General features: G+C 44.6%; 1 protein-coding gene across 3 annotated transcripts in view; it reads right to left on the bottom strand.

Moving 5' to 3' along the window:
• The window catches only part of PLAAT1 (phospholipase A and acyltransferase 1), a 46,596-nt gene extending 35,399 nt beyond the window's left edge, over positions 1 to 11,197 (bottom strand). Inside the window, exons 1-2 of one of the 3 annotated variants that reach the window (XM_063919629.1) lie at positions 10,814 to 11,197; positions 9,209 to 9,253 (exon numbers count right to left, since the gene is read on the bottom strand). Coding sequence is in view for 1 of the 3 variants with exons in the window: in XM_063919627.1 (XP_063775697.1) it covers positions 6,622 to 6,669 (48 nt within the window). In the remaining 2 variants the exon portion in view is untranslated. Of the gene's footprint in view, positions 1 to 6,621; positions 6,692 to 9,208; positions 9,254 to 10,813 lie in introns of those variants that run through there. The other 2 variants (XM_063919628.1, XM_063919627.1) reach the window with 2 other exon arrangements.
• Positions 11,198 to 13,974: the final 2,777 nt, after the last annotated feature.

A 13,974-nucleotide genomic window follows, 5' to 3' on the forward strand; every position in this document is an offset into this window, starting at 1 on the left:
TACCAGAATGTGTGTAAATGGATTTCAAGGTAATCTCCTGCTTGCGGTCTGCAGGATCCTTGAGGGTAGCCGTATCTTGTGATGGCAGCGCTATCTTTTTTGACAAGCGTGTCAACGCTTTGTACACCTTAGGGGATGATTCCCACCGTACCCTGTCCGTTGGCGGGAAAGGATACGCCATAAGAATCCTTTTGGGAATCTGCAGTTTTTTGTCTGGAGATTCCCAAGCTTTTTCACATAATTCGTTCAACGCATGTGAGGAGGGAAAAGTTACCTCGGGCTTTTTTCCCTTACACATGTGTACCCTCGTGTCAGGGACAGGGGGTTCCACTGTAATATGCAACACTTCTTTTATTGCAATAATCATATATCGAATAGATTTAGCCACTTTCGGCTGTAACTTTACATCATCGTAGTCGACACTGGAGTCCAAATCCGTGTCGGTATCAGTGTCTGCTATTTGGGATAGTGGGCGCTTCTGAGACCCTGAAGGTCCCGGCGACATAGGGACAGACACGGGTTCACTCCCTGACTGTTCCTTAGCCTCAGCTTTGTCTAATCTCTTGTGCAATAAGTTCACCCTAGCACTTAAAAAAGAAAAAATGGCGCTGTGAGTGCTGAGGGAGAAGCCCCGCCCCCTCGGAGGCGGGCTTCTGTCCCGCTGAAAATCTCAAAATTTGGCGGGGGCTCTTATATATGTACAGAGCTGTACATATACTTATTTTTGCCAAAAGAGGTCTTACAGTGACTGCCGTGTGTGAGGTGTATGGGAGCAATGGCGCACAGCTGCAGTGCTGTGCATTACCTCAGTGAAGATCATGAAGTCTTCTGCTGCCTCTGAAGTCTTCTTTTCTTCTCATACTCACCCGGTTTCTATCTTCCGGCTCTGCGAGGGGGACGGCGGCGCGGCTCTGGGACAGACGGCGAAGGTGAGACCTGCGTACCAATCCCTCTGGAGCTAATGGTGTCCAGTAGCCTAAGAAGCAGAGCCTTGAAACTCACAGAAGTAGGTCTGCTTCTCTCCCCTCAGTCCCTCGATGCAGGGAGTCTGTTGCCAGCAGGCTCCCTGAAAATAAAAAACCTAACAAATATACTTTCTGTCAGGAAGCTCAGGAGAGCTCCCTGAAGTGCACCCATCTCCTCTGGGCACAGTATCAAACTGAGGTCTAGAGGAGGGGCATAGAGGGAGGAGCCAGTGCACACCCAGACCTAAAGTCTTTCTTAAAGTGCCCATGTCTCCTGCGGAGCCCGTCTATCCCCATGGTCCTTACGGAGTCCCAGCATCCTCTAGGACGTTAGAGAATTATTATTATTATTATTATTATTATTAATAATTGTCATGTGAATGTGGAAATGATGCTATATAAACATATTTGCAGAAAAGCACAAATTGTTACAAAGAGTATTATTAAGAAAAGTGTACCAGCGCTGGCTGTAAGAACAATGCTAGTGGGACGGTTTGGTATAAAAAAATGATTAAATACAATTTATTAAACAACACAATTATTTAAAATATAAAAAAATGAAAGTACATATAACTGTCACGGTGTTCTTTAAGATTGAGATGATTTCTAGAAACACTGTTAATGTGGACACTTAGGGGGTCATTCCGAGTTGATCGCTAGCTGCCGTTGTTCGCAGCGATCAGGCTAAAAATCGGTATTTCTGCGTATGCACCGCAATGCACAGGCGCTTCGTACGGGTACAATGAGCATCATGGGTTTGCACAGAGTGTAACGAACATTCCAGTCGCACGGCCAAACGCAGGAAGATTGACATGAAGGGGGCGTTTCTAGGTGTAAACTGACCGTTTTCAGGGAGTGCTTAGAAAAACAGAGGAGTGGCAGAAAAAAACGCAGGAGTGACTGGGCGTTCGCTGGGCGGGTGTGTGACGTCAAAAGCCGCCCCTCCGTCGTTAGAATCAACGCACACGAAGAGTAACTACAGGGCTGGTCTTGTTTTGCACAAAAAGATTTTGCAGGGGCTCTGCTGCACAAGCGTTCGTACTTCTGCAAAGCGAAAATACACTCCCCAGTGGGCGGCGACAATGCGTTTGCACGGCTGCTAAAAACTGCTAGTGAGCGATCAACTCTGAATGACCCCTTAGATGGCTCGTTTTGTAGTCTGATTCATACCCCAGCTAAGGCTCCTTCCAATGGAATGTCTGTATAAGATCGGTGAAGGCAATTTTTTGATTCGGTTTCACATGCAGAAAGTCCCCAATGCTTAGCACAGCAGAGTAATTGGAACAAGTTACACTGGAACAATCACCTAGCAAGGTTTGCTAGGTTCAGATATCCTTTATACTCGACGGGGACCAAGGTTACAAATGTTCGCCAGCAACTGCCCCACATATGCTAACTGCTGCCAAGGATGCCAAGCAAGTTTGTTTCCTTAGCCAATGGCAAACGTTCATGTATAATTATGATCCAATAGTTAATTTCTAAAAGTAGCTGACCTGTATAGGGAATGAACGGCACATAAACGCGGATTGGACTGGACTAATTCAGCTAACCTTGGCCATATAAAATATCCTTTTGTTTGTGGCTATAAGGTTTATTACCATAATGTCATGAACAGGTAGAACAGTTATAGGAATAAATTCCAGCTGGTCTTGTATCACGCCACTGGGCGGATTAGATGTTGTCAGATCAGGATTTGCACTGACAGGATTGAGGTAGATTCTAACAGACACTCCAGTCTTTGCAGTGAACCACCACAAGGTAGGATGGACAGGTTGCGTACCTCCAGCTGCCCCCTGCAGGTGACGGTCTGGCGGTGATGGCATGGGAATGCAACAGAAGTGAGGTACAGAATTAGCAGGCAGAAGTACAGTCAGAGAACCTGAGGTCGGGGTCACAGGCAAAATAGCAGTACGGTGAGAAGCCGAGGTCAGGGGCACATGCTGGTATCAGAACGGTAAGACAATCCAATGTCTGGGGCATAGGCAGGTAGCAGAACGTTGAGACAAGCTAAGGTCAGGGGCACTAGCAGAGAGAGCTTGAAGCAGTGTCCAGTACACAAAGCAGAATCTATCTATCTATCTATCTATCTATCTATCTATCTATCTATCTATCTATCTATCTATCTATCTATCTATCTTTATCCAAAATAGAAAAGAAGTAGCCTGTGTGTGAATCCTCAGGGGAATTTTTATATGACTTTTAAAGTCTTTTGGCAATATATAAAAAAATTATGGGCTGCCACCCTGCTGAAAACACCACTTATTATATCCATCATTGATAGGAATATATAGTACCATTATCTAGTTTTCTTTCTGAATACAAAAAAAGGAAAACCACGTTCACACTGGTGGAACTAAGAGGATATTATATACGATTTTGCAATTCTGTGTTTAAAAAAAAAATGTATGCTGCAAGTGATCACTGGATGTGTTTAGTTGGATAAGCAGGTATGTGGCTCTTTGATAACCATTTGTCATTACAGCCAAGCATAATAACTTGCCATTTGATTTATTTTAGAAGTTCACAATGTACTAGAGAGTCTTTTCATCTTTAAAGGGTCACTGTCCCTAAATACTGTGTTTGGCTCAAATGGAGCTGCTGTGGCGCAACTACTTTGTTTGTCTCTTCTAAACATTGTGTTATTTCTGGCCAACAGCTCCCAATATTGTTTATCTAGAAAACAATATAAGGGCTATACGGATATTTGCAATGGCAGCCATGGTGGCACGTGTATAAACCTTTGTTTCTGTTGCTTGAGTCTTGACCCTTATTTTTCTAACTTTGCTGACAAAGACATGAATTACATAACTATACTTCTACCCTGCATTTAATGAAGTAGCAGAAAGAGTATTTCATTTATAATAAATCTGAAAATACAGCAATATAAATAAGTCTTAATGATTCATTTAGAGTGATTCCTTTTAGTCAAAAACACCTATTAAACTACTTCAACCACCTTCAACTAATTAACGTCTTCCCCTTCCCAGAGTCAGGCATTGCCCAAGGCTTCACGTGTTGTATGTTGGCTAGGGATATCCATTGACCGTCAATGATTTAAATACATTGATGGTCTACGGCCGATGTCAAATACTTCTACCATCCATGGTGTAAAACTAGATAGTTATACACCATCGATGGTAGCTGTTTGCCCAATGGTTTCTCTCCTCCACCCCACCGTTTACAGGGCTGCTGATACTGCGCAGGGCTTCTAGGCTGTCAGCCAGCAGCCCCGCGCTGCCACCGCCACTTGGACGGTGTGTAAGAGACGGGAATAGGATGTCCCGGCTCTTGCACATGTTGAGCTGTCAGTCACAGCTCAGCTACCAGCCCCGGCTCTTGCGCATGTGCATAATCAATTATGGTAAAACCATTGATGATAATGTACTGAATAGTTGCCTGCCATTGATGGTTTGTGTCACCATCACCATTAGCCGTAATTCCCAACTTTCCTTTCTGCTCCGTTTTATAATCACTTTAACATTGCGTGATAGGTTTAAAGTTTTCCTTCTGTTATGTTGGTATTGCAAGGCTTTTGGGAACCCAATATTTTTTGTCTTCCTACCTCCATTTCTGTCAGTTATTTTAGTACAATGATTTATGGTTATTTCTGTCAATTATTACAGTTCATCTAAATCCATCCACAAGAAGGCCCAGAACAGACTCCCTGTGTCAAAGTTCTGTCTGGCGCACACCAACAGGAGGTACGACCGGGACCCTAGCCCCCTTAAAAATCCTGGCCAGAATTCACCTGGACCACCTTACGTTGGTTTCATCCCAATTGGTGCACGGGTGTCCAAATGCAATACCGGATAGACAAACAAACACACAGACCAATGAATTTTATATATAAAATAGTTCTATCAACGCCGGCGGCTGTGCGCGCCCGAACGGAGCAACTATTGAATTGCTCTGTCAGGTGCCATCTAGTGGCTGCCAGCGAGCAAAACGCTTGAATTCACCCTTAGAGGTGAAGAGCAGTGTTAGCCTTTTATTATGTTTTTATTGATTACATTTTTACATAACAATTATTTTCCTCTGCTATTACATTATTGTAGTCTATATTTAAAAGGCGGTCACGTACAAAGTGGCACTTGATACATTCTTCAAATCACTTTGTTATAGCATATTATATTGCCTGACCAGCATATTTCAAAGAGGACTAATATTTCCCAGTGCTTAGATTAGGAAGAGACACAGAATTGCTATAACTGTACACTGTAGGAGAAGAAATGGCTGTATAAGCAAGGGCTGACCCTGCAAATGTGCTGTTTCAATAATCTTATTCCAAACAACAAAATCTGGGAAATGCAGACTTCAGCTGCTCTAGATGTGACATCACCAGAGAGGAGCATTTTGGGGGGTATCCAATAAGAGAAGAAACATCAGGCGCGAAAAACTGACCTTTTTTGCACTTTTTTATGATGTTTCACCAATATTTTGTTACAGGTTATCCAATTTGAATTGCCCGTAAAAAATGCTTTCCTCCCGAAAACACACAGGTTCAGTGAAACCTGTGTGTTTTCGATAGAAACTACCTCGTTTTCACGTGAAAACAGGGCTGATCCGGGGATTTGGTTTTGCCTGCCTGAGGCAGGTGAAACAAAACCCCAGATAAGACGCGTCCCAGGTAAGCCTGCTGAAGCAAGTTTACGATCTATAGGGCATATGAGTGGACTCAATGAGGAGAAGAAGACATAAACCAGAGTCAGGAGGAGCTGTGGTAAGCAAGAATAAAAAATATGTTTTAAGGGCACGTTTAAATGCTGGGATGAAAGTCTAATGGAGCGAGGTAGGGCAAAGTAGAGTGCCAGAATTAGGAAAGGGAACCTTCAAAAAAGGTTCATGGTAACAACTGGGGCAGCAGAATTAAGGGCAGACATGAAGTCACGGTCATAGAAAGAGACAGTTTGTCAGGGCAAAGTGAGGGTAGTAATGTGTTAAAGAGAGTCTAGAGAAGAGGAGAAATTGGTGGGATCAAGGGTGTCAAGATTCTGCCTAGTAAGAGTGGTCTTAGGACAGGGGGTGGAGTGGGTAGAAAAGTAATGATGAAGGAAAATAGGTGTTGATAAGTGAATAGAAAAGGAAGTTGTTGAATTCAGAAACCGTACAGAGATGAAAGAAGACAAGGACAAGGAGAGAAGTTTGTAGGAGCAGGGTTGAAGAGATCGTCGATCAGTATGTTAAAGTCCCCCATAATGAGGGAGAGGAAGAAGAAAAAGGTGGAGCCAGGATGAGAAGTAATCAAGAAATTTTGAGACCAAACCGGGAGACCATAAATGGTGGCAATGTGAAAGTGAATAAGATAGAAGAGGCAGATGAAGTGGACCTCAAGGAGGAGAATGAAAAAGATGCTTCAGGGGAATAACATGAAAAGGTACAATTGGGAGCAAAAAGGGTAATGACACCTCTACCAGGATGCCTGTGTGGTCTTGGACTGTGGGAGGAGAGGTCCCCATAGGAGGGGTCAGCTGGAGAATTAGTGTCAGTAGGAGTTAGCTAGGTTTACAGAAAGCGAGGAGGCTGAGGGAGTTAGAGATGAAGATGTCATTGAGCAGTGGCGTATCTATAGTGGGTGCAGTGTGTGCAGTGCACACAGGCCCATGGGTACAGAGGGGGCCCACACCGCACACACTGCACCCATTTCTTCTATACTCACCTTTCCAGCGTCCATCGGTGACTGTGTGCGGGCCCCCTCCTCTCCCATAGCCGTCACCGCCGCACTAGAGACTCTGACACAATGCCAGAGTCTACAGCGCATGCGCAGGACTCCGAAAAATGGCGCGGTGGCCATTTTTCCAGAGTCCTGAGCATGCGCTGTAGACTCTGGTACTGTGCCAGAGTCTCAGTGCTGAGAGCGCTAAAAACGGTGGTGACGGCTACAGGAGAGGTGGGGGCCCACACATGGAGTCTGCACACAGGTCCCCTCTTCTCTAGATACGCCTCTGTCATGGAGATTTATAAATCATCCAACTATGTTGGAATGCATTTACCTGGTTGTAAAGAAGATAAAATATTTTAGCAATTTAGAAAGCATTAAAGGTAATTCTAAGTACAGACTAGGCAGTAATATGTTTGCTTTAATGTTCTTAAGCTGGATACACACTCAAGAGATGTGTACTCAGCTATGTCGGCCCGATGGGTACACATTGAGCGATGTTAATGAAGGATGGAACGATCATGTTCCATCCTTCATTAGCATACTACAGGACCCTAGCGATGTGCTGCACATTAAACCTGATGAATATACATAGGTGGTCATTCCGAGTTGATCACTCGCTAGCTACTTTTAGCAGCCGTGCAAACGCATAGTCGCCGCCCACGGGGGGGGGGGGGGGGGTGCATTTTCACTTTGCAAGTGTGCGAACGCCTGTGCAGCCGAGCTGTGCAAAAACATTTTGTGCAGTTTCTGAGTAGGTCTGGACTTACTCAGCCCTTGCGTTCACTTCAATCTTTTTGGTCCCGGAATTGACGTCAGACACCCGCACTGCAAACGCTTGGACACTCCTGCGTTTTTTCAAACACTCCCAGAAAACATAAACAGAAGAGTTAAAAGTAGGCGCAAACACCATGAACAAATCCTTACATAAGCGTCCTTATGGAAAGACAGGAGTGAAATCTTGGTTCTATGTATTCAGTGTTCTGGAATCCCTTGTCCACACAGACTCAATGATGTAAGGTAATTCTTTCTCTCAATAAAGAAGAAGAAGTCATAGTGCAGATCAATTTGACAGGGACAATGAATTTATTTTACATAGAACACTCACAGGATTCATAAAAAAAACAAGCATATAACCACTGCAAGTGGATAGAAAGGGGTGCTGGTATCTGATATCTTCTAGTTACCCTCCCAGAATGGCACAATGGGAAGCACTGGAGGTCCCGGACACCACAGCAGTACACAGGAAGTTGAAGTATCAAGATCAGTCCACCCACAGTCCAGACAGAGGCTAGCACCACCTAAAGCAGGTGGTGCTAGCCTCTGTCTGGACTGTGGGTGGACTGATCTTGATACTTCAACTTCCTGTGTACTGCTGTGGTGTCCGGGACCTCCAGTGCTTCCCATTGTGCCATTCTGGGAGGGTAACTAGAAGATATCAGATACCAGCACCCCTTTCTATCCACTTGCAGTGGTTATATGCTTGTTTTTTTTATGAATCCTGTGAGTGTTCTATGTAAAATAAATTCGTTGTCCCTGTCAAATTGATCTGCACTATGACTTCTTCTTCTTTATTGAGAGAAAGAATTACCTTACATCATTGAGTCTGTGTGGACAAGGGATTCCAGAACACTGAATACATAGAACCAAGATTTCACTCCTGTCTTTCCATAAGGACGCTTATGTAAGGATTTGTTCATGGTGTTTGCGCCTACTTTTAACTCTTCTGTTTATGCCATTTCTACTTTTGGAATTTTGTGTGAAGGTTCCATTGTTTATTAGTGGACTGCATATGCATCTGAGGCAGCGCATTTGTACAATAATTTTTTTGTAAACTCCCAGAAAACAGTCAGTTGACACCCACAAACGCCCTCTTCCTATCAATCTCCTTGCGATCGCCTGTGCGAATGGATTCTTTGTTAAATCCATAGCTCAGCAACGATCCGCTGTGTACCCGTACGACGCGCTTGCGCATTGCGGTGCATACGCATGCGCAGTAGAGACCTGATCGCTGTGCTGTGAAAAATGGCAGCAAGTGATCAACTCGGAATGACCCCCATTGTCCGATATGTGGCGTAGTGAGCAATGGCGATCGGACAAATCGCTCAGTGTGACTGTGTACCCAGCTTAGTATCAAAACCCAGTTTACTTTAAGCATTCTGTACGGCAAAAGTATTTTAGTAATAGTAAATATACAATACATTTTAATGTCACTATTGTACTTAAACTGCTTGTTAAAATGATGCTGTCAATATTCACATTTAATAAAAAAAAATCCCTAAAGTATATTGTTTCAAATGTTTCAAATTTCAGTGAAGATATTTTTATTTTATTAATCGAGTTTATCCATGGCCAATTCCAGCCCTCTCTCCAAAACCTTATTAGCTACAATGAGTACACATTTACATGATGAGAATAAACATGTAACGCCATTTCTTTTCAATGTATGTAGAAACTGCTAGAGAACACACACACAGACACAAAGGAAAAAGAGTAAAACAAGGACACAGTACGGGAGGTTCTGGAATCTTGAAATTGAAATTTGGCTTTTTACAACGTAAATACAAAGAATAATAGATTTGTGTACCTGTCAACTTGCACATTCTTTATGCATTAACCCAGACCTAAACAACTGAAGCAGAACATTTCCATGGAAACAGTGTTAACATGTTAGAGTATGAACAGTTAGTATAGAAAAGCGATCCAGCAGGAATTCTGCAAAATGCATGAGATATTATACAACGGAGTCATATATATTTCATTCACATTTTTGTTTCAAGATAATTGCACAACTAAGCAAAACGCATATTACATTTAGGAATCACCTGTTGCTATAACAACTAGATTATTTGCATGAAGATTCCTTGTTCACAGTATAGTTCTATTTTATTTATTCACTAACATCTAGGCGATTCATGGTCTCTGCTATTTCAGCTAGAATGGGTGGTAGTCCTTACATTTCCTTATCCCTACATAATTCATCTGAGGATCAGAATTTACTAAAGTCCTATATTCAAAATAATCTGTGTTATTACCAAAGCCAGGTGACGGACAATACATTAGTTTAAATACTGAACTATAATGCAGAGTACCTTTAGCTCTTCAAACAAACAGGAGCCTTCTCTGTGATCCATACAATAGCATTTTCTGTATGTGTTACCAGCAGACCAGTTGCCGGCTGTCAATATACTGACAGCGGCATCGTATCTGTCGGAATCCCAGCTGCGAGGCAGCGAGTCCACTCGTGTGCGCGCTGCGCTTGCCGTGCTTCGGACCTGGTGGCTTACTTCGCTCGCCTCAGGTTATATTACCGCTCGAGGGACTACTCTGCGGCGGTCGGAATTTCACCGGCTGACGGCATTCCGGCGTCGGTCTCCAGAACCCCGGGATCCCAACAGCCAGTATTTTAACTGCATCCCCTTACATCAGATGATGCAAGTTACAATTATATTAGACACCTTTTAGAATTATTAGATAGGTATGCAAAAAAAGATGAAACTTTCCTGCATATTCTGAATACAGAATTGGTACTTGGTTTAAGATAATTTATTGTATTTATCAGTATACTTATATAGTGCCAGCATATTCTGTTGCATTTTAAAATGAGGGTGAGTTTATAATACAGAATAAGAATTTCAAACGTATAGCTAGATAGTCCTTACGGTAGCAAAACAAATGTAATGCTCATCACATACAAACTACCTTACGCACTGTATATGAGGGGACACCTTAAAAGACAAATGGGTCAATCTAATTAGCCACAATTTACTCATGGTTGCCACTAAGGCTATACGCACTAACAGTGCCGGCCGGATTCGCGGTACTGCCTGTTTTTGGGGAGTGATAGGGCTGCGAGGGGGGCGAGTTCTGATGCTGTTGCCAACATTTACATGCCTTTGCAACTGCATCTCGCCCTTTCGTGAGTTAACTGGATTGAGCACAAATATTGAACTGTGCTCATTATCTATACCCTATATGGTAATATGGAACTAATTTAAACTTTTACTCATTTATCAAGACAATTGGTGGAATTTTGTAATGTACTAGCCAGAGCAGCCTCTTAGGGAGAGATGATGACATGGCAGACTGGGACTTGTAGTTCATCAGTAGCCACAGGTTGTTAAGCTCAAGTAACAGCATGTATGATCTCATATTTGTAAGAAATAGCCCCCACATAGAGGAAAGTACTTACCGGTCAGAGGCCAGCATCTCATCTCCGTGGTCCATGGACAGGAGCTGCGTTTCCCGGGGAGACAGGTGGCCCTGACACCTTATGGCTGGTGCTCGGATCCGTCATGCGCCGCTGCAGGATTGTTATGCAAATACCGCAGCACCCGGCAGCCAGTCACAGGCCGCAGCTGCTTCCACACGCCGGCTATATAGCTGCTTCTGGATATAGCGCGCTGCCTGCTCCTGGTCATGTGAGAGCGGTGCTGCCGCGTTGTCCCGTTACCTGGCTATTGGGGTGCAGCGCTACCCCGAGCAGTGCAGCGCTATCTCACTATTGGGGATGCTCAGTACCGGCCCTCCCACAGTTACTAGCCGTAATAAGGGTCTACATACTGTAATACCTTCTACATAGTTAAATTGTCATTCTCATTTCCTGGAGCTATACACGTCCGCAGCCACGCCAGGCATAATCTCTCTACTAAAATCAGCATTGCTGCAGCTCCTTCTAATAGCGAACAGCGCAAGATTGTAATGAGTAATGATGTATTAGAATTCCCTGTGTTACTACCACATGTTCAAATAATGTCACAATAGATTACTGTATATGGGGGTTATTAAGAGTTGTTAGCAATTGGGCAAAATCACCCAAATTTAAGGTTTGTCAGCTCTGTGTCCCAGGTCGGGAGCAGGGTCGGGGACTGGGACTTATGGGCCCTACACACTGGCCGACATCACTGCAGGATATGAACGATCTCGTTCATTAATGAACGTTCATATCGTGCAGTGTGGAGGCACCAGCGATGAACGATGCGCGGCCCCGTGCTCGTTCATCGCTGGTGCCCTGTCGGCTGTGCATGCAGGGCAATATGGACGAGATCATCAATATTTGCCTGCACGTCTACGGAGCCGGGTGACGGGGGGAGTGAAGAAACTTCACTCCCCCCGTCACTGCCCCCCCCGCCACCGGGTCTCCCGTCGGGCAGCTCGGCTGCACATCGTCGAGTCTGTAGGGCCCATATATCTGGTTACACACTTGACGATACGCTCCGTGAGCAATATCGCCTAGGGTTTTCCCAACCCTGAGAAGAGCTTTTCTAAGCGAAGATAGAAGACTTCAAGGGCTGCAGCAGTGATAGATGTCAGTCTGACATCTCCTGCTGCAGCTCCATCACCTCCCCCAGCGGCGCTGTATACTCCCGCGCCCTGGTTGCCTGGTACTTACAGCGGAGGCTCCGGTTTGCTCCATGTTAGTCACACACTCGCCGAAGTTCTCCTGGATCGCTTGGCCGCACTCAGGGAGGAGGTAAGTGGGTCCCCTAGTTGGCTCCCGCTGAAATCGCGGTCTGGTGAGGCCGGTGGGAGGCGGGCCGCGCGCGCTGACGTGGACACTGTGGTCGGGCAGGGACTCCACTAAACCGCAAGGGCACAGGTCGTTGTTTTTTCCTCATAAAAAAACTTTTTATTACAGCTCATAAGTACCAGTGGTGCGGTCCAGCAGGGGGATAAGGGTTGGACCAGTAGCCCCTCCCCCAGCCCCAGGGCGCCATTTACAGAATGTTTTCACCCTGGAGCTGCATATATCTCTCTCCCTCACTCCCAATCAGTGTTTGGGCGCCATTACACAGAGCAATACTGTTCCTGGGACTGTTTGGGCAAATCCTCCTTTGTAAAGCCGCCTGCATGTTAGCGCTGTGCATTTTACAAGACACTTAAGTATTCTACATGTCTTTTGACAGTGTTCGTTAAGAAACAGTGCATTTGGTCAGGGTTATATAGTACAAGTACCCTGTAATATACATTGATCACAGCCCGATTAATCGTAGAGGGGGTGATCGGAATTTAAAGCTGCTTAGGAGAGAGACAGAATGGATACATAAACTTGACGTCATCAGCCCTAGGGTACTTGATGTAAACTCATTCTCTAGTTTCCACTAATAAATGTGCTTATAATGAATGGGGGGAAAGGTGTAATCCTGTATATGTGCTTTTAAATATATGGGGGGTATATTTACTAAAATTCGTATTTGTAGTGATTTGGTGGGAGATGAATCACGAATGACATCGAATGTGTGAATTTGCAACTTTTTGAATTTGTTACGCCTCATTTACTATGGTGTTGTATTTTGATTTTTCGTATTTTTCGATGTCATTCGTATTTTTTCCAAGTTAGAATGCGGCCGACTTGTATTTTGCGGCAGGGTTTTTGTTGTTTTTTACGAATTCGTATTTTTAAATATATCGGCAGTGTTTTTTTTAGTTTCCGGACGCGTTTTTTTCTGACTTTCGTTTTTTGTCACTCGTCCGTGATTGGTTGGGTTTGTGATGGAGGAGTGTCTGTGCTCATTACTATAAAAACACCCCAAACCGACCGCACCTCGTGGGTTTAGCTAGTGGAGAGGTGAGAGGAAGTGGTCTGTGGTGTAGGAGAGTTGTTTGGAGTTTTTTGTGGATTTTTGCGATTGCTGAGTGCTGTACTGTGTGTGTAAGTAGTCTTGTCATACTTGTTGTGTAGTTTATTTAAAGTTTGTTACATTTATTGTTTGTGGGGGTTTTTTACAGTCTATTGTCATTGTTTGTGAGTGTGTGTGTGTTTGTGATTGGTGTGTGGTGTGTAGTGGTAGTGGAGGAGTGTGTTTTTTTTTAATTTCTCAGTGTTCTTTGTTGTTTGTCAGTAATATGGCGCAGTCAGATGTGAGTGAGGTGGCGGAGGTGAGTGAGGTGGCGAAGGTGAGTGAGAGGGAGGAGGTGAGTGAGGTGGAGGAGGTGAGAGGGAGGAGGTTAGTGAGGTGGAGGAGGAGGGTGAGGTTGCTGCTGCGGCCTCAAGTGAGAGTGACAGTGATGGTGCTGTCGCTCCGCAGCCATGCACCACTACAAAGACGGGGCGCAATGTGAAGTTCAGCTATGCTGAGAATGTTGCGTTGGTGCGTGAGCTGATGCGCCATCATCGCCAGCTGTTTGGCCATGATGCGGCCAAGGTTCCTTCACGCAGCAAAAATTTTCTGTGGGGGAAGGTAGTAGCGGCAGTTAACAGTGAGGGTGTGCTGTGGAGGACCGAGGACACGTGTTGCAAGAGATTCTACGACATAAAGCGCCGTGTCAAGGCTAAGATGGCCAAGGAGGGTAAGTCAGCCAGACAAACGGGGTGGCCAGCCCTTTAGAGCGTCGTATCGGGAGTGGGAGGAG

Source organism: Pseudophryne corroboree, chromosome 4 (genome assembly GCF_028390025.1).
Source record: "Pseudophryne corroboree isolate aPseCor3 chromosome 4, aPseCor3.hap2, whole genome shotgun sequence".
Lineage (NCBI taxonomy): Eukaryota > Metazoa > Chordata > Amphibia > Anura > Myobatrachidae > Pseudophryne > Pseudophryne corroboree.